This window comes from Gastrolobium bilobum, unplaced genomic scaffold, assembly GCF_033153095.1.
Source record: "Gastrolobium bilobum isolate Gb01-03AN ecotype WA unplaced genomic scaffold, APGP_CSIRO_Gbil_v1 utg7881, whole genome shotgun sequence".
In the NCBI taxonomy this organism is placed as follows: Eukaryota; Viridiplantae; Streptophyta; class Magnoliopsida; order Fabales; family Fabaceae; genus Gastrolobium; species Gastrolobium bilobum.
The window spans coordinates 36,579-58,097 of NW_026898975.1; the positions used below are offsets into that span (position 1 = coordinate 36,579).

Sequence of the window (21,519 nt, forward strand, 5' to 3'; positions counted from 1 at the left end):
ATATTCTTAATATTTGAGAATCAAGTTAATTATATATGAATATTGTTAGAAATTTGGGGTGTTACATATTCAAAAGTTTCTTATTATTTTTAAACTAAACTTAATTTACTCTTTGATTCAAAGATATAATGTAAGGTTAATAATTGTTTAAAATTATATTTAAAATTTATATATTTATTTGATAATTTTTTTATGAATTAATATATATATGTATATATATTGATAAAATTTAATTTTTATATTTTTATTTATAAAAATAAAAAAATATAAAAGATTAATCCATTATAAAATGTTTTAAATCAAATCACATAATATTTATATTTTAAATTAGTGTGTTTGTTATCACAAGATACCAAATTATCGCGTACAACTTAAAATTGACATTATTTTCAAAAAAAATAAAATACAAAGCGTCTCGAAAAGATAAACAAAATATTTAAAATATCCTTCAATATCTTTAACCCTCGTAATTTTGAGACTGTTGAGATTATGAGATCTAGATTCTTGCTTGCTTATCTCGTATAAAAGGTTTTTGGAGAGAAGGAAATATTTATTTCCCTCTTTATAGAACTTTTGACGAAATAAATAACTATTCTTCTATTAGCCTCCATTGAATAGCAAAGAAAGTGAGGAAGAGACGCCACGCCAGCGTTTCCCGTCAGAAGTTAAGACCTTTGATCTGCATTTCGCTGGCCCTGACACACAGACGCGCGCTCGTTCCTTTCCTTCCTTCAACTTCAGCACCTCGCATGCGCTTCGTTTCGGCGAAAGAAACAATCTTTCTAATTGTTCCTATTCCTTTTATTTTTCTGGTAAGCTACAAACGTTCCTTTGCGGTTTTGTTATAAACCCTAACTCTCAAGTTGATGCCTCACCTTTCATTCCGCGGCTTTCACTCCTTCATGCATTCTCTGTTCTTTATCTTCTTGGAATTTTTTAACCCTCTAATCTTCAAGGTGCATGTCTTCCTTATTTGTTCTTGCTTATTGTTGCTATGTGTCTCTGTGTTGTTACTTTTCCCTATTACATGAAGGGCTTTCATTCCATGCGGAAGTTGTGTTTTGTCAATTCGTGATGCTGAATGGATCCTCTTATCTCACATGAGTCTCATGTGATGTGAGACAATCTCAACCATTTATGGATAAATCAACTGTTATAGTTTCTTCACTATATACAGTCGCCATTGATTTATCTCGTTTCTCTCTCATCACAGTTGATTTATATCCATTGATATGGATGGCCAAAATTATCTTGCATGAGGACATCAAGTGAGTTAGAAGAACCATTCCCCTCATGCCCACCCTTTTCTTTTGGAAATTGTCTTTCAAAAAAAAAAAAAACTTAAAAGAGCTTAACAACTAGCAAAGTTTTATAATTTGTTTCCACAGAGTCAACGTAGATAACTTATCTTCATTGAACCCAAAACGACGTCGTTTTAAGGCGGAAATCAAGGTATTTTTGTAATTATAATTTATTTTAGGGTTAATAAATAGTCTTTTACATTATAATTTTTTAATTTTTCAACCTAAAATGACGTCGTTTTAGGAGCGAATGTAGATAACTTATCTACATTCACTGTAGAAACATTAAAGCCTTTGTTTCTACTCTGAACTAGAAACTCTTTTATGATTCTTGTTCATTTACTTGTTGAGCTATCAGTATGATATTACCCATTTAGTTCCAGGAACTGAACTGACTTGATTTACTTCACTAGGCCCTCTTCTTAAGATTCAAATCTATAAAGAACCAATTCAACCCAAAAGCTTAAGCTAGTAGGTTTGGGTCTTTTTTAATGGTTTATATTATACTCTAACACGCTCTCTCACATGAGAGCCCACTGGGCTTGAAGGGAGTATGATATTACCCATTTAGTTCCAGGAACTGAACTGACTTGATTTACTTCACTAGGTCCTCTTCTTAAGATTCAAATCTATAAAGAACCAATTCAACCCAAAAGCTTAAGCTAGTAGGTTTGGGTCTTTTTTAATGGTTTATATTATACTCTAACACGCTCTCTCACATGAGAGCCCACTGGGCTTGAAGGGTGGACAATGCACAGTGGACAATGTACAGGTCCACTTACTTCTGCTAAGAAATTCCACAAGAGAAAGTGGGGGTGGTGAGAATCGAACCCGTGACACCGAGACTTTGATAACATGTAAAGAACCAATTTTACATGGTATCACAGCCTCGGTGTCCTGTGTTCGATCCTCGCTGTCTCCATTTTCTTTGTGGAATTTCTTAGCACGGGTAGGCTGGGCGATGCTTCATCCACCTTTCAAGTCTAATGGGCTCTCTTGTTAGGGGGTGTGTTAGAGATATATAAAACCATTAATGTAGCCTCACCCAATAGTTTAAGCTTTTGGGTTGAATTGGTTCTTTACAAAATCTGACCTTTTCAACTGATCCAAAATCACTCTTCTACTCAATTAAAATGTACATATCCTGGGTGGAAGGTATCTAGGTATTTAAGTTTGCCATGACTAGTATAAAGATTTTAATTTCTCAATGATTTTAAGAAAGTACGATATTTATTTTTTATTGCATGTTGTTAGAGAATAATATAAACCATTAAAGAAGCCCTCACCCAACAGTTTAAGCTTTTGGGTTAAATTAGTGCTTTACATGGTATCAGAGCTTCGGTGTCTCGAGTTCGATCCTCGCCGACCCCCATTTTCTTTGTAGAATTTCTTAGTACAGGTAGGCTGGGCTTGATGCATCATCCACCTTTCAAGCTCAATAGGCTCTCTTGTGAGGGGACGTGTTAGAGAATAGTATAAACCATTAAAAAGCCCTCACCCACCAGCTTAAGCTTTTGGGTTAGATTGGTTCTTTACACATGTAAAAGTGATCGATCGACCTATTATTTTCTTGCTTATAGTAACTATGCAAGAGTCCTGCACATTTTGGGCTCTCTCTCTCTTTGTGACAATCATGGGATCTCGATAATATTGGGTGTTCTCAACTAATTTGCAGTCCACTCCTATATCAAACTATCTTGAATGGAAGCATTTTAATTAGATTTCCAAGATATTTATGAATCTTTCGTGCTTGTATAAACATGCCTGTCTACATACTATTCACAAATCATGTCTAGGTTTCAAAGTTTTGACCAGTCACATGAACTCCTTTTCAACCTCAAGCTGTGCCTAAAGTCATATGCATACATGTTAATAGTTTGTGTTATTTTTTGAATTTGCTTGCTCTATTTAGTTACTTTATGTGGCATTCTTGTTTCATCTTGTTAACCCATTTCTTTTATGATTTACTTTGGTTAAAGGGATAAATATGGGCACTACAGAGATTGTGGATTTATCTAGCGACGACGAAAGCGGAAATGTTGGTCCCATAGCTGTTAAGTTGGAGGAGTCATATTTTGTAATAGGTGCAAAGCCACAAATTGAGACAGGCAAAGGCACAATTGCCAAGCATAAGAGATCTCGAAGTCATTCCACTAGACAAGATTCTGAAGAAAATATAAGCTCTAATGGACCAAGTACAGGTCATAGCAACTCTAGTGTATTGGAGCAGGGACTGTCGCCAATTGATGACACGGGCCTTTCTTATGCTTCATCCATTGGTGCTGCACCGCTTTGTAGGCAGTTTTGGAAAGCTGGAAACTATGATGATGGGCTTGGTTCTAAAGTCACAGTCCAAAGTAATCCAATATAATTTTTGTTTTTTTCGAATTGAAATAGCTTACTAATTGGTTCCATGGCTATAACCCCCTTACACAATGTTCTTTCACCCAAGGTCATATAAATAAAGGGAAAAATGTTTGTCATTTTAAATGATATAAAATTATGTTATTTTAAGAGAGAGATAGACATAAAATAATATTTTTTTTATTTAAAATTTAAATTAAAAAAAAACCACCTACTTTCTCCCCATGATTTCTATTCCTTATGTCTATCTCTCTCTTAAAATGACATAACTTATGTCCTTTAAAAGGACAAATATCAAACCCATAAATATAATGTTCTCACATGCTAGATGCTAAGCTTGAAGCCAGTAGGTACAAAGAGTTTTGTCTATTTTGGATGTTAGAATATATGAAAAATATCTCATAATATCTTTATTGTATCTTAGAGTTGTTTAGAGTATCTCTTAGGATGGGTTTCCATATATCCATATATTTCATGATTTGTTTCCTTATTTAATTAGGATTATGAGTCTTCTATTAGTATAAATAGAAATTAGTGCTTTTTCTTTTATAACACATCATTGCAAACCATATATCAATATTATATTCTATTATTCATAATTTGTTTTCTCTTTTCCTCCTTCTCTACCTGAATGCTTATTTTTTCAACATGGTATCAGAAAAGTACCATCCTCTGGGACCTGGCCTATTTATTATTTTGCTGTCGAGTTCCCTAAAATACGTAGCTCTACTTTATTTCCATGATCATTTTCTTCCTTCAAAATGGTCGTCTCTCTTGTGTATTCCTTTTGGCACAACTCTCTATCTTATCACTTAACTACTGTCAGTGCTGTTTCTCTCTTAATTAATAGGCTTTTCTTGTTGCCAACATTTTCTCTGGAACCCTTAAATCGATTGTCGCACTCTTATGTTGTCTTTCCAACAGCCTCCTTTTCATTGCCCGTTGTTATTCGACAATTTGTTTGTAGATGTCCTCACCATTGGACTCTCCTGATTAGCCTATTCTTGGTGGCTTTAGGCCAAACCGACCTCATCTTGCGTCCAATGACTTTTCTAGTGATTTTTTTCTTATTAATGAGTCATGCAGTGATAAATTAGCTCTGATTCATACTAGCCTCCCATTATGAATCATACCAATGGTGACTTCTCTTATCCCATTAATGAGTCATACCGATGATGAATTCTACATGGTTGTGATGCATAGGAGTCTCAATTTCAATTTCAATTTCTCTTCGCTCTTCTAAGTTCTCTTGTGGTTTGAAGCTTCCAAATGTTGTTCTTGATGAATTTGGAGAAGTTTTAGTTCTTACTGTGTATAATTACTTACCAAGAAATTTTTGCTGATTATTTCGACGAAGTCTCCTCCTCAGTCATGCAACTTTCCAACTAGCTCTTAAGGATGATGATCATTCCAACTATATTGTTGAGTAGACTTTCTAGCATTCCTTATTGCATCAACATGTCTAGCATCATTTAGTTGCCTTTTCACTCATGTTTTGTGCAGCCCTGATTATATTTGTTTTGGTTATTTTTTCCGCTTTTAATGGGTTTATTTGTAACAAGCTTAAAGTTTAGTAAGTATTATCTTCACAGGGATTGTTAGAATAGATGAAAAATATTTCATAATATCTTGATTGTATTTTAGAGCAATTTAGAATATCTTAGATTATCTCTTAGGATTGATTTTCGTATATCCATATATTTCATGATTTGTTTCCTTGTTTTATTAGGATTAGGATTTTTCTATTAATATAAATAGAGTTTAGTTCTTTGGCTTTTATAATGTATAATTACACACCATATATCAATATTATACTCTATTATTTAGAGTTTGTTATTCTTTTTTACTCCTTCTCTATCCAAATCCATATAATTTCACCACTTAATTTCTTTTCCCTTTGTTATTCTTCTTTGATTGCAGATGCAAAAAACTATCTACATGTACACCCTATGTTCCTACACTCGAATGCAACTTCTCATAAATGGGCATTTGGTGGTATGTTCTTATCATCTACATAAAACTTGTCCTTTCTTTATTTATTGTTTTAATTGCCCAGTTTCGTGATTATTTTCATGAGTTGTTTTTCTTTGTTTTTGTTTGCAGCCATAGCAGAGCTTCTCGATAATGCAGTTGACGAGGTGATTATTCCTGATGTTTGAACTGCATGATTTTTATTATATTAGCTGTCATTTTCTTTTGTCATCTGCAGCATACTGAGTTAGCTATTGCCAACTAATAGTTCATTGTCTATTAATTTGTTATATTTGCTTGTCCCACAAATAGTTCATCTTCTGTAGATGTCTGCCTTTTTTTTTTTTTCTGCTTAAGTTGCTTTCAAGTTAAGCAGTTTGGGATAAAGCTGGTGTTGATGTTGAAGTTGCTTTCAAGTTTATGTTTATTCCAATATTTTTTTTTTAATTCTCATTGCATAGATAATTGTAAAACCTTAATATATATTTTTGATACTGTTTTATGCTTTTTCCATGTTTGGACCCATCATTTCCTATATTTCATTTAATTTTTGTTCCTATTTTGTATTGCATTGTTGACATTTGTCTTAGGATAGATCCAAAATGGGGCTACCTTTGTTATTGTAGATAAAACTTCAAATCCAAGGAATGGAAGTCCAGCATTGCTGATTCAAGGTATAGTGGTTCTGGAACTTATCAAATATTGGAAGTTGATGTTGTTGTGGTTTAAATTCCTAGAAACCTGAATTTTTTATAGGAACATATTTGCGTTGGATATGATGATTTGGTAATATACTATATTCTAATTGTTTTGATTTGGTACTAACACTTGGCAATCAGATGATGGTGGTGGAATGGATCCGGAAGCAATGCGTCGTTGCATGAGTTTTGGATTTTCAGATAAGAAGTCTGAGTTTGCTATTGGACAGTGTACGGATCATCACATTCTTTCAACTATCAATTTGGTATTCTTTGTTGTATTAATTTTTCATTTTGGTGTACTAGATGGAAATGGCTTCAAAACTAGTAGTATGAGGCTTGGTGCAGATGTCATAGTCTTCAGTCGGCATGTAAATAATAGGTATGGGTCATAAAGTGAATACATGACTTTACGTTAAAGTTGGTAAAGAAAATATTGTACTTTCCTTATTGTTGTTGATTACAAAATGGCAGAACAATAATTTGGACCTAGAAAGTAGGGGATGCAATCTCTTCCTAAATGGTAATGATACTGAAAGCACATAGAAAATGTGGTTAAACAATAAGTTCGGATTGATAAAAAAGAAACTCTCCAGTTCTCAATTATATTTATCAAATTTGCAAAATATTCAACCTCCATGATAAGGGTGTTAAGTACCTTTTTATAGACTAATTACAAATCAATTCAAAATTCAAAATCCTAAAAATAAATATAACGATAACTAACTTATAAAAATAAATAAATAATTACAAATAAATCATTTAAAACACATCTCAAGTCTGAGATTTCAAATCACGCCAAATTTGTTGCTTTCCTCTTTTTGCTAAACAAATCACAATCAAATCTGTTGCTTCATTTGGACTTTGATTTGATCATAATCTGTTAGATTTTAAATTGTTGCTTCTTTGAACATGCGAGCCATACTTAATGGACAATAATTATGTTCGAATTTGATGGGCCGGAGGGTGAGAGAAAAGTGTAAAGAACCAATTCAACCCAACATCTTAAGCTCTTGGGTGAGGTTATATTAATGGTTTTATATATCTCTAACAAAAAGGAAGAGAGTTAGTTAGTTTGGGAGGATAGGATTCTTCCAGAATATTCTTAGAGAATGGGACAAAAGGAGGGGGAATTGGTGGAGTGAGGGAGCATGAATTGAGCATTTTGATGAGTGGGGAATTGGGGATCTCTTGGAACCTTAGTTTGTTGGTTCCAAGGGTAAGCTGGGTAGGGTCTTTGAGTGTCTTGTTAATCTTTGTGGTTCTTCTGTTGAGTCTTTGCTGCTATATTTTAATCATTTTATGTTTCTTTTTTACTGCAATTTAAGAGGCCATGCCTCCAATGATTCAATAAATTAAAAGTTGTCAATTTGGGGTTCATCAGAATCCAAACTTCTTGAATCAATCTATTAATTGGTTAGGCCATACGTAATGAGCCAACTGTAAGTGTATCATTCTCCCCTTTTAGGAAAAGATTCGCCCTTGAATTTGATTCATCATCACTGATATCAATTTCTTTAGGTGGCAACTCAAATGGTAACTCTTCCTCTACTAGATATTCATTATCTGATTCTCCATCAGTTTTATCATAAACTGAATGATTATAAATCGAATTATCATCGTAACTTGTATAATCATCATAAACTGCATTATCCTCGTAGATTGGATAATCATCATAGGTTAAATAATAATCATAAACTGGATTATGATCATAGACTTTAAAATCAGGAATGTCAATCTGCATCTTGATATATTGAAAAGTGGACCGATTTCCAGGTCGTACTCCCTAATTTTATCCCTAGCTTAGAATCCTTAAAGGATTCACGTCTTCCTCTTCATAGTCATATGCATTATTTGATTCCATTCCTTCTTCAGATTTAACGTCCAACTTTGTGCACGCATTTCGCGACTCAATCTTGGATTTTCATGCTTTTTGCCTCAACAAGTTATCGTTCCAAAAATTGGATTTTCTCACTATGTGCTCGCACAAGTCATCGCTCCAGATTGATGAACTCATTGTCAATCATTTCTTTTATATAATGACGATCAATCTCCACATGCTTAGTTCTATCTAGATGAATTGGATTGTTGGAAATGCCGATGGTAGCTTTGTTATCACATTAAACTTTCATAGTGTAATTTGAATGGTTTTTAAGTTCTTCAAGCATCCTTTGCAACCAAATTCCTTGCCATGTATCGTGGGCCATGGCCCTAAATTCAGCCTTAGCACTGTTACATGCTATCTCAGACGGCTTGTTACTTCTTCGTGTGACTTAATTTTCCCATACAAATGTACAATAATGTGTTGTAGACTTTCAGTTAATCACAAACCCCCCCAATTTGATTCAATGAAGATTTCAATACCTTCGTTAATATTTTTCTTGAGATGAAGACCTATACCTAGGGTCCCATTTAGGTATTGTAGGATTCGGTTGATTGCCTTCATATGGTGTTTTGTTATTCACATGGTATTAGAGTAGTATCATTCTCCGTGACTTGTCTTGTCGCTTTCCTACTATCAGAGTTTCCTAAAATTTAGAACTCTATGTTAATTACTTTTTCTGCCGAGCTTCTCTCATCAGTTTCTTTTGTTACATCTCAAGCAATCGTCGTCTCTTTACTATGATGTCCCTATGGTAATGAACCCAGCCTTCAGCCACTGTCCTTGACGGTCATCCGCCGCATCTTCAACTACTGGCTGCTGCCGCCCACCACCACCAATGACTTTTCGGGGAATTTACTATCAGTCCAACCCATTGGCAGCCTTGTACTGACGTACCTGGACACACTGCCTTGGTGGCAGCTAAAGCACTTGTACAACATGTGAGCCATCGTCTGGTGAGCTTTTTTGACCGGATCACCACAAATCGATGTGCCTTGAACACTTCTACCCAAATATGGTGTTTTTGTGTTGTTTTCAACGTTTTGGGCTCTTCTCGGTGAGTCCAACAACTTTTCTGGCAGTCAAAATTATTTTCTGACCACTGACTAACAAATTTGGATTGCACTAGCGAGATGAGTCCATTCGTCCAAGACCCAGGTCCATAATCCTTCTATCGCGCCATCGCTAAGAAATTTTCCATCCTATTACTTTTTTTTTTCTCCTTTTTCGATATGACACATGGTAGATTATTGTTCCTAAGTCGCTTTGAAGGATATTCTAAAGCTTGAGGTACCCATTTTCAGCAATTATATCAATGCTCCACCATGTACGGAGAAAGCTAGATTCCCACATTCTTCTTTCGTCATATCTGATCCTTCTTGTCGTTGTTTATCTTTTTTCCAATGTCAACATAGCATAGCAAGGGAGAAATTTCAAAGTTACACTCTAGTCCTATTAGATTGTCCTAGTTCCAATATAGCCTTGTCGGATTGTCCCATTCGCTACCTGGCCCGTCGAACTTTTCCCTGGAAGTGCTTTGGTTGGGTCTCCTAAATTTTCGTTTTTGAAGCTTCCTGTTGGAGAAATATAATATAAAACCATTAATATGGCCTTCACCTAACAATTTAAGCTTTTCGGTTGAAATAGTTCTTTACACTTCCAAATGTTATTCTTGATGAATGAGACATTTTAGTTCTTGCTGTTTATACTTGCTTGCGAGAACATTTCTGCTTATGGTCATTCCAACGAAGTCTCTTCCTTAATTATGCAATAGTTTTCAATCAACTTTGCAAGTTGATGGTCATTCCAGCCACTTACTGAGTTGTCTTGCCAACATTTTTCATCTCTCCAACATCTCCAACATCCCTGATTTGACTTTGCAATCATGTTTAGTGGAGTCCAAGTATATTATTTGGTTATTTTCCCTTTTTAAAGGGTTCATTTGTAACAAGCGTTAAAGCTTTAACTTGAGGGGGAGTGTTAGAAGTATTGAAAATAGGTTGATAAAAAGTTCTACTTTATTATATTAGTCTTATGTAGTTACTATAGTTGCTCTATGTAATAGAGCTTCCACCATGCTATTGATACACACAGATTTAAACATCTGCCTTTTTATTTGCTGTCTTGCTTTCTCTTCTCTAACTCAGTTGCCTTTTGTTTTCTATGTTATTCAACATGGTTTTCAGTGGGGTTTGTCATGTAACAGCTGCCTTCATATGATTTTATTCATTTAGTTATTTTTTTTTCTTTTCGCTCAATCTTTTCTTCCTTTTTATTTGGGATCATCAATCGTTGGTCCCAATTAGTTTGAGATAAAGGTAATGTTCATGTTGGTGTACCATTTCTATCTTGATCAGGAGTATGACTCAAAGCATTGGACTTCTATCATATACATTTTTGACGCGAAAACAGCTTGACAGAATTGTAGTACCCATGGTGAGTGATATTTCTCATATTTTACTACTCAAAAGGTTTTGGTTTAATTGCTATTTCATGTTCTTGCTCAATGTAGTGTATTGACTTCAAATGCTGCTTCTCTTCTCCATGCTGATTTGGTACTAAAATAATAATAATGGAATTGTAACTGTATTGGTTTGTCTAGAGACTTTGTAGTAGGCAACTATAATGGGATGATTTTTTCCCCCGTTTGATTGATAGTACATTTGTGTGTTTACTTTGGGTACCTTTATGTTATTAACTTAGTGATGCTATGCTAGATATTGTTGGGGCTGATTTCCTGCATCTTTGTCTCTTGTCAATCATCATGGATTGTTAGAAATATAATTTTGGAGATTGAGAGAATTTTAGAATATCAAAGCATATCTTCATAACATGGTATCAAAATCTCTACGACCAAGTGGTCAAGAGTTTGATCCTTGCCACTAGTGATGTGAATAGGGCAGACTACCTATCAAGAACCTACGGCCCGGCCTATATCAGGCTTGGTCTGACCTAGTATATTTAGTAAACAGACTCAGACCTTAAGATAGGCATGTTTAGGAAACATGTCATAGGCACTACTTTTATAAGACATGACCTACAAGCCTATAGGTTTGCATATGTCAGTATTATCTATTTTAATTAATAAAATAATATTATTTTATTTATTTTTTCTAATTCTTGATAGATATTGAGGGCTTAATATGCTTAGACAAGGCCTTTTGATTTTTACATGTAGGGCAGGCCAAGCCTATAATTTAGTCTATACCAGACTAATAGGTTATTTTACATAGGTCTGGCCTGTTTGGACCAAAATCTAGCCTAGCCCAACCCAGCCCATTTACATCCCTACTTGCCACCTGCATTCTTCTAAATAAAGTTGAATTTTAACGTAAGGTAAAATTGTGGGGTTGGTATATTGTTGATGCTTCAAGCCCAAAGTATTCTTAGGTGAGGTAGGGGGTGTTATGTATAGAAGCCATTTATGAGCCTTCTGCTATTAACTTAAGCTTTTGAGAGAGTTGGTCCTTAAGAATGATGATTAATGATTTAATGCATTGTTTGCACTCTCCATCTCCTTTTCCATCCTCTGATAACCTTTTCTACAATGAAGTTGCTGGGTTTCAATTTACACTACTAACTGATCTTTTCCATTTCAGGTGAATTATGAGTTCAATACATCAACTGAATCGTTGGAGATATTAAATGGCAAAGAGCATTTTGTTTCTAATTTATCTTTGCTGTTGTGTTGGTCACCATTTTCATCAGAAGCAGATCTTCTGAAACAAGTCAGTTTCTACATTTTCCCTTTCATCCATGATAATTGTTTCAGAGTATACTAAATGATTGGTATACTTATTGCCTTTCCCCTCCATTGTTGAAGACCATACAGTCCAGCATCATGAACATATAGTTTGGTTTGAGACTTCAACATTTCCCCTTTTTCTGTTCCTTCAAATTAGGCTTTTCTTTGGACTGCTTATTTGTGACTGGAGAATGGCAAATTATAATTGATTTATGGGAAAGTGTGTATCATTTTAAAGGATGTAAAGTTGTGTCATTTTAAGTGAGAGAAAGAGATAGATAAAGGAGGAGAGAGAGTGAACAAAAAAATATAAAGGTGTGGGTCCCACCTCTTTGTGAGAGTGAAAGGATATAAGTTGTGTCATTTAAAAGGACAAATATTTTTCCCTTGATTTATTGTTATATGTAAATCTATTTGTTGGGATACTGATGTTGAAATTTGGCATTAAGTGGTATAACAGTGTGGGATGCATATGCATGTTTGTGTCTCATTGCCTAAGGCATGTGCTATTTTGTAGAGAGGAAAGCCTTAGGCTTCTTTTATGGGAGAGAGTTGTTTGTTTGGTATGGGTTTGGTGTTTTGGTGATTGGCTCACTTATTTTATAGAATGTTTCTTTCTACTTCTGATCTTCAGAGATACTTGAGAGATTTGTTGCAACAACCTCTCTTTGTTTGGATTATATATTTTTCTGCTTATAAATCTTTTGTTTTCTACTTGATACATTCCCTTCTTTCGCTATAGGAAAGAATGTATTATTAGTGATGGTAATCTAAATGCATGTTGTTTATCCTACTGGGAGGACTAATGCTGCATAAATGGTATTACATGGTTTCTTAAGTTATAATAAGCATTAATGTGGTTGTGGTTAGTGCCATGGTTCCATTCGTCAAGGGCAGAGTTGTTTAGTAGTGCCTTAGTACTTCAATGGTAATGAGTGTTCCTACTGCTGAATTCATATGGGAAATTTGGATATTGAAATAAAACCCCTTAATACCTAACTAACATAATCCCAAGCCTGATTGAACCCTAGATCATTAGGTAACAACTTAATGCTATCAACCCTGAATAATAGTTACCTAGTAAGATCTATGGAATATTAGGCTTAACTCCATAACCGTAAGTAGCCCATAATATTGAGATACTTTGTTTTCTAAATTTAGTCTCCCCTCACCTTCAATGTTAGTGCATCCTGTGATGTACGGCCAAAGTTATTTTGGTCTTTATGGTAATCTCCTCTGATGACTCCTAATTGACATTCTTGAGAAATTTAGGGCCTGACCATATAATCAAGTCATAAATTCTTAGAATGGAACTTATCTGCTAGCCAACTTGATATTCTTATCATTCTGTGTAGAGGTGATTGCTACTTCTGTACTAGTCAAAGATGGGGCTATCTGAAGAATATGAAATGTTGCCAAATAAATCCTTCTTAAGAAATTAGTACAACATTTTAGTTTGTTTCATAATGTTGATTGCTCTCTTGATATATTAGTAGCTTATTCTGACTCGAAATATTCATCACTGTCTGGCAGTTTGAAGACATTGGACCTCATGGTACTAAAGTTATTATCTACAACTTGTGGTTCGATGATGACGGTTGTTTGGAGATGGACTTTGATAAGGATCCTAAGGTTGTATTTTTACTTACTGGTTTTCCTTTTATTTTTGCTTCACTCTCTGTTTTCAATTCATCCTTTCATTGCTAATGAGGGGTTATGCAGGATATTCGTATTGCTGGGGATATCAAGAAGATTGATACTGTTCCTGCCTGGAAGAGAGTAAATGAGCAGCACATTGCTAATCAGTTTCGTTACTCTTTACGTGTATGCATGATTTAGAAAATTATGGTTAAATGGTTGTGTAAAAAGTTGAATTTTCTTAAGTCTAATATTCTCATGTTGTACAGGTTTACTTGTCCATATTGTACTTGCGGTTACCGGAAAGTTTTCAAATTATATTACGAGGGCAAGTTGTGGAGCCACATAACATTGCTGATGATCTTAAATATCCTGAATATATTGTGTATAGACCACAAGCTGGCGGATGTGTAGAGGTTATTGTCTAACTTTTGAAATATTTTTAATTATATATTGAGAGGAAAAATTTTCTGCATGCATAATTTTATTTTGATATAATTCACTCAATTATTATTATTTGGATTAACTGTGTAGGCAACAATTGTGACAACAATTGGATTTCTTAAGGAAGCTCCACAAGTCAATATCCATGGTTTTAATGTATATCACAAAAATCGGCTGATACTGGTAATTAAACCCGAATTGTTCTAATATGCCAAGTTGGAGGCAACTATGTTTATGTTATGATTGATTAATTGGTTAATTCTGTTGAAAATTGAAATATTTGGTGGGGAAAGTTGTGTTTTGCATAAAGCAGATTCCTTTCCCTTGTTTTCTTTTCTGGGGTTGGAAAGGGTGGTGGGGTGGTGGATCAAGCATGTATATGGTTGCCATTTACCTTGCTCAATGTAGAATGATAGGTAGGGCAGTCTTATTTGCCTTTAAGGCATGGAAACCAAATTGAATTGTTCTGCATAATGCAAAATGGGTTTTGCAATTTTCGTATTTTGACCATGTCTTAACTACATAACACAGAGGAGTTTATAATCAGATGTAGAATGAACCTAGGCATGGTTTTCAACATAATTACGCATTTGTTCATACTATATTCACGACAAGTTTTTCAAATTGCAGAAATTACTATGTTTTTTGTTTTTACTTTGGAGGATTCCTTATCCTCTTCCATGTTGCCTTTTCTCTCCTGTCTTTTGAAGAAATTTCTTCTAGAAAAATTGTGGAATTGTCATTAATTAAATGTTTTAAATCATTTTATGTTTATCCTCCGTTGTTTTAGCATAGATTTTTTATGCTTGTCTTTTCTTCTTCTTCTTCTCCTCTCTCTCTCTCTAATACTATTGTTACATCTTCAATATGCCAGCCATTTTGGCAGGTTGTGAGATATTTGGACAGTAGGGGTAGAGGAGTTGTTGGTGAGTAACACATTACTGTGCAATGTCAAGTTCTATTTGATGTTTAGTGATACATTGGGCCTGGACAGGATGGGTGCCTAACTTCGTTAAACTTGTGTTAGGTATTCTGCAAGCAGATTTTGTTGAGCCAACTCATAATAAACAAGATTTTGAGAGAACTTCCCTCTTTCAAAAGCTTGAAATACGATTGAAGGAAATGACATGGGAATACTGGTATAGTGTTTATGCTAGTGTTCTTTATTCTTGCTTGCTCTGCTCTTATTTCTTTTCTCCCATATTCTCTACTTTTCGAAACATGCAAGTGTTTGGGTTTGCATAATTTTTAAATAGTTGTATGCTAAGCAATACACACGTATTATTTACAAAATAATTTATGATTTTTAAGCATCGATATGACATGTCCAGGACATATTAAACTTCTGCAGGGATTTCCATTGTAAACTAATCGGATATCAAGAAAAGAAACGGCTTCCAGCTCCAGTTACCCCACTGCATCCATCACTACATAAACCTCTTGGTGTAGAAAAACCAGTCATGCTGAACAAAAGTTTTTCCCCTGTTGTCAATAGAAAAGCAGCATTTGGTAATTGGGAACAACACCCAACAAACCCACGAAGCACATTGGAGCGAGGTAACTGCTTATGTTAGGAATAAGACTTGTATCATTAAAACCAATTTTATCTAACTTTTCCTCACCGGGGTTCAGGATCTGATAATAAAAGGAAGGCATATGAATTGATAGACCTTCAGAAGATGAAAATGCATGCAGGGGAAGAAAATGTAAAAGGTGTTGGCTTCAGTCAGAATAAACAGGTTTGTATTGGCTTCTTGTTCATTATGTTGAGATTTGTTCATTTTGTTCATACTTATCATTTCAATGCATATTTTCCTATGAATGTGTTCAATTGAATGGAAAAATACTGAATAATATTTCTTAAATCATTCTATGCATGGGTTCATTCTAATATATAGATGTAGCTATCCTAATATAATGACTAAATTATGGTAACAAAATATTTTACAATAATAATAAATTATGGTAACAAAATATTTTACAATAATTACGATGATTTACAGTGAATATTATCTAGTGAAATCTCTGGGACAATCACAACACTCTTTCAAGCTGATGAATGGATATTTCTCAGCTTGCCAGTAAGATCTTGAATTCTCTCTATTGGAAGTCTTTCATTTGACACATTGGCTAGTTGAACCTCTGAAGAAATATATGTTGTATTGATCAGTCCACTATCTAGTTTTTCCTTTATAAAATTGCGGTCTATCACAACATGTTTAGTTTTGTCATGCTGAACCTAGTTATAGGAAATGTTGATGGCTGATTTGTTGTCACAAAATAACTTCATAGGAGTTTCATACTTTTTTCTCAAATTATCCAATATAAATTTCATCCATAGTAGCTTGCAAACTCCTTGGGCCATAGTTTGAAATTCAGCTTCTGGAAACTCAGCTTGCAATCTCCTATGTTCCATTCTTCTCCATTGCCCCTATTTCCTCAGTCATGGTTTAAACCTAGCTCTTGTCCTTCAATGCCTCTTGCAATGTGGGTGGAATTTTGATAGAATTAAGGGTTGAAATAAAACTCTTATGATGGTGGGAAAGGTTTTTAGAAGAGACAAATAGGGAAAGCAATGGGTAAGTAATCGGTGTCACTCACCATTATTTAAGTGAATATTCAAAGGATCACATTTAAGATTGTGAGGAATAGTATGTTCATTACATACAGTAGGTTTCAAATGACTAAAGTTCATATTAGTAGGAGTTAGACAATAAGTGAAAAGGATACTCAGGGAATGAGAATTTAGCTTCAACTGTGGACTGAGGAACTCTCTCCCCCCGAAGATGAGGAGAAGGAAAGTACGAAACATCTTTATGAAAATTGAGATATGTAGAAACAAAGAAGTGACAACTCAAACGTTTAACATTTACATCCCTGCTTGTCAGAAGCATAATCCAAGTAAGACAAATTTGATGACCCAAGGTTCAATTTTATAGTGGGGTTGGCTGTAAATATGGATAAAGGCCACATAACCACAGACACAGGACTGAAGACTCGACATGACATGAATTGAAGGAAAGAAAGAAGTCAGAAGGTGAACAGAATTGACACTACAAGTACTCTGGCATCCAATTTATCAAGAAAGCAAGTTGTTAAGGTGACTTTCCCTCATTACAAATGAGGAATAGACATTTGCAAGTGTAGAGCTCTTGTAATTTTCTATTGAATTCCGATTCTTTCCTTTAGCCACACCATTTTATTGAGGAGTATCCAGTCATGTGAGTTCATGAATGATACCATATTCCTGTAAGAAAATACAGAAAGGTAGGTTGACATACTCTCTGCCACTATTAGAACACAGATTTGTGAAGCAGGGGTCTCAAAACTAGACTGATAACCAGTAACTAGCAGCTTTTGACTAGGACTACCTTTGTCAGGCCATCGAGGAGATTATACCACAGTCCCTGATTTTTAGCAACTCCAGTTGCTCTTCTTGTGGCAATTTTCTGAAAAGCACAATGAGAATAGTGTTGAGATATATAGTCCCACATTGGTTGCAGAGCAACTAATGTGGAGTTTATAAGGCTTTGGGCACTCCCACCCTTTGAGCTAGCTTTTGGGGTGGTGTATCCCAAGGTTCTTTACATGGTATCAGAGCTTGAGGTTCGATCCTCACCGCCCCCCACTTTAAAGTGGAAGCACAAAAAAAGGTAAACCAAAGATTGGACCTGTTGCATAATCCACGCTTCAAGCCAAGAGGGCTCTTGCGTGTTGAGATATATAGTCCCACATTGGTTGAAGAGCAACTAATGTGGAGTTTATAAGGCCTTGGGCACTCCCACCCTTTGAGCTAGCTTTTGGGGTGGTGTATCCCAAGGTTCTTAACATGGTATCAGAGCCTCGGTGTACCGGGTTCGATCCTCGCCGCCCCCACTTTCTTTCAAGTGGAAATTCTTTGTTCACATAGGTAGGTGGGCCTGTGCATTGTCCACCCTTCAAGCCCAGTGGGTTCTCGTGTGAGGGGGCGTGTTGAGATATATAAAACCATTAATGTAGCCTCACCCAACAAATAGGTCTTTGGTAATTTTATGAATGTAGATTAGATTATTGGAAATTTTTTGGAGGTTATAAGACCACAACCAACAACTTAGGTATGTGAGCCATCAGCCTCACTTATAGTATGCTTACTAGAAGATGGTTTATTGGACACAATGTAGCGAAGAAAAGGTCATATGTCATATGATTAATAGCACTAGTCTCAATAATTCATGAATCTTTCTAGGCAATACTAGAAGCATTGAAAGATTGAGAATGAAAGTCCTTAATAGTCATGGCTAGGGGCCAAGAGTCTGAGGATTTATTGAGGGAGTCTATAAGAGGTCATAGGCATGCTAGCTTAGCCCCGTTAAGAGTTGCTACCTCGTCCGCCACCCTTGGGACTATCTGGTGACCTCAGTTGGATATGGTGGCTGGAAGTGCACTAGGTGGTGGAGCCTTGGAGAGGATGAGAGAGACAAGTGTAATGTGAAATAGGGCAAACACGACACAAGACCCAAGGGAGAAAGTTGTTTGGGAGGAGGACTGGGTATCATGTCAATCTGGCAAGGTAATGGCCGATCTGGACAGGGGAAGTTGAGACAATTGGACTTGTTGGTGGCTTCACTAGTCAGAGAAATAGCAGTGGCCGACAGCTAACGGCAGTGGACAGTGGCAGATGAGGGTGAAAAGCATGGCTTGTGTGCGATGAGGCACAGATTCAGGTGCGATGAATGCGCAGATTTAGGAGATAGTTAGTCGTAATGAAATTGGCTGCTCCTGAGGCTATGATGAAGGCAGGCTAGATTTAAGGTTAATTTGAAGTAGTCTCCAAGATCGGGAGCTCTGGAAAAATGCTGAATAATATTTCTTAAATCATTTTTTATATGGTTTCATTCTATTATACTGTAAAGAATCTTGAGATACACCACCTCAAATACTAATGTGGGACTATATATCTCAGCACGCCCCCTCACACGAGAGCCCATTGGGCTTGAAGAGTGGACAATGCAACAAGCTCAGCCTACCTGTGCTAAGAAACGCCACAAGAGAAAGTGGAGGGCGGCGAGGCTTTGATACCATGCAAAGAACCTTGGGATACATCACCTCAAAAGCTAGCTCAAAGGGTGGGAGTGCCCAAGACCTTATAAACTCCACATTAGTTGCACATACAACCAATGTGGGACTATATATCTCAACATATACAAACCTTGCTAAACAATATTTTCCTAATATAATGACTAAATTATGGTAACAGAATATTTTACCATGATTATAATGATTTACAAAGAATACTATGCGGTGAAGTCTATGGACAGATGTGAGACTATTAAAAAAAAAGTGCAAATTGGTGCTATAAAGCTCTCGCTTTGCCTAGGGTCCTGGGAATGGCTATAGTAGCCTCACCTTGCATTTGCAAGAGGTTGATTACATTGTTTGAAACTATGATCTCCAGTCATGTGGCTACAACATAACTGTTGTGCCAAGGCTCATGTGGAATTATTAACTCATATTATTTTAATTGTTAATTTGCATAGCAAAGAGATAGTGTAAATTTATGTTACAACTCAGACATGGTCTTTGATTTCTAGTCAATTTTTTTTTTTTTTCCATTATTGATACCCAATAACTCCATTCTTGCGTCAGAGATTGCTTATCTGTTATCATTGGTTGGTGTAGAGATTTCTTGTTTAAAGTAACTGTTCATTTATCAATTCTATTGCTTTGCTTGATTTTCTTGGACTTCATATACTGCCATTGTAGATCCTTGAAAAGTATATTAATGCCAACTTCACCCTTACATTTTATGTAGATCATTGCAACTCCTGCTGGCCAGGTGGTAGACCAAGAGACTATAAGCTTGATGCAAGAAAATAAGAAACTACATGCAAAGTGAGTATATTTATAATTGCTACGACTGCTGATTCCCGTGGAATATTGTTGTTCAGCAACTTTGATTGACTTCAGTCTTGGTCAACTCTTTGCTGGCAAACACAAACTATATGCAATTTTTATTGCTCTCGTTTTGTCATTTTGATAAATTTAGTTCTTGCCTCCAATTTTTAATTATCGCATGGCAGCTATAGACTTTATTTATACTCTTCTCTTTCCTGCAGATGTTTGGAATTTGAGAAGACAGGGGAAGAGCTTAAACTCAAGGTAATTTTCTCGACGCTATAATGCTTGGTTAATCAATTTACATATTCTTGTTGCCTATTTCATACAGAACAGTTTTTGTACATTACAATGTTGGTCGAGATGCATTTGGAGAATTATTGAGTCCTGGGATGCTTGGATTTGAATTAAAAATTAATCTTTCTTTATTTTCTCGCATGTGTGTTTTTTTTAATGCTTTGAAAGCCTAACCTAAAATTATTTTAACTTCCAACCCTCTCCCCCAACACACACAGAAGAAAAAGAAAATGGAAACAAAACTTTTATTGGAAAATTGTATGGTTAAAGTTTTGTATCCCAAGTTAGATAACTTCTATGGATTTTGGTTTGTTAAATTTAGTTACTCTGGTCACTGCAGAGAATGAAAACCTTTTTTTTTTTTTTATCCCTTTTGTGGCCTACTTAAGAAAAATTGTTATCATTGTACAGGTGACGAAGCTTAGAAGTAAAATACAAGAAGCCCAACATGAGTATAAACGACTTTTGGCTGAACTAGAGTCCTTAGACGTGAAAGAGGAGTAGTTGTGTCGCTGTAACTCTTGCAGTCTTGCTTCAATTCATTCGTTTGTAGAAGTGATTTGTATGTATAGCTTAATCTTTAGTGCAGTCTGCGGCTTACCAATTTTGGGGGCACATAGTGGATCTCAAGGTCTGAGATGCAGCCCCGCTTTGTGTGCCTCCTCTCAAAGGTTTTGAGGCATCTTGTAAGTAGATGGAAGTGAACCAGAGCTTTGGGATCTGCCTTGTGTACATGTAAAATGTTAAGAAACATCAGCTATAATTAATTAAGCATTTGTTGTTGGTCTCTTTGGTTTTTTGCATGAATTGATTTTTCTGTTGTGTGCTCATATATGTCTTGTGTTCAAACATATGCTCATATATGTTTTGTGTGCTCATATACGTCTTGCCTAAATATGACAAAATATGTAGGTTTATCTCCTACATTATGTAAAACTTTTTTGGTTTGTGTGCTCATATATGTCTTGTTGTTAGTCTCTTTGGTTTTTTGCATGAATTGATTTTTCTGTTGTGTGCTCATATATGTCTTGTGTTCAAACATATGCTCATATATGTTTTGTGTGCTCATATACGTCTTGCCTAAATATGACAAAATATGTAGGTTTATCTCCTATATTATGTAAAACTTTTTTTTCTCTTCTCTACATGAGTCCCACATATTTTTATGTGTGTGTAGGAGATAAAATTATTTTTTATAACATGAGAAACATTAATCCATATATATTGGGAAAAAAATATGTCATTTTAAATGACATATCGTGTCATTTTACTTTAATAAAGAGATGAGATTCACTCAAAATAAAT

At 35.3% G+C, this 21,519-nt stretch overlaps 1 protein-coding gene across 2 annotated transcripts; it reads left to right on the forward strand.

Annotated features, from left to right (window-relative positions):
* Positions 1 to 583: 583 nt before the first annotated feature.
* On the forward strand, positions 584 to 20,993 carry LOC133285988 (protein MICRORCHIDIA 6-like). 2 transcript variants are annotated; one of them, XM_061483314.1, is made up of 20 exons: positions 584 to 812; positions 3,281 to 3,658; positions 5,586 to 5,660; positions 5,769 to 5,803; positions 6,232 to 6,310; positions 6,476 to 6,565; positions 6,641 to 6,716; positions 10,574 to 10,652; positions 11,816 to 11,944; positions 13,495 to 13,593; positions 13,684 to 13,785; positions 13,869 to 14,015; positions 14,134 to 14,226; positions 14,918 to 14,969; positions 15,071 to 15,182; positions 15,395 to 15,600; positions 15,676 to 15,782; positions 19,835 to 19,914; positions 20,139 to 20,181; positions 20,626 to 20,993. In XM_061483314.1, exons 2-20 carry the CDS (start codon positions 3,289 to 3,291, stop codon positions 20,716 to 20,718), a joined length of 2,067 nt encoding a protein of 688 aa, XP_061339298.1. In that variant the 5' UTR covers positions 584 to 812; positions 3,281 to 3,288; the 3' UTR covers positions 20,719 to 20,993. The 2 variants fall into 2 exon arrangements, with proteins under 2 accessions (XP_061339298.1, XP_061339299.1); XM_061483315.1 differs by lacking the exons at positions 584 to 812; positions 3,281 to 3,658 and adding an exon at positions 4,977 to 5,086.
* The last annotated feature ends 526 nt before the right edge of the window (positions 20,994 to 21,519 follow it).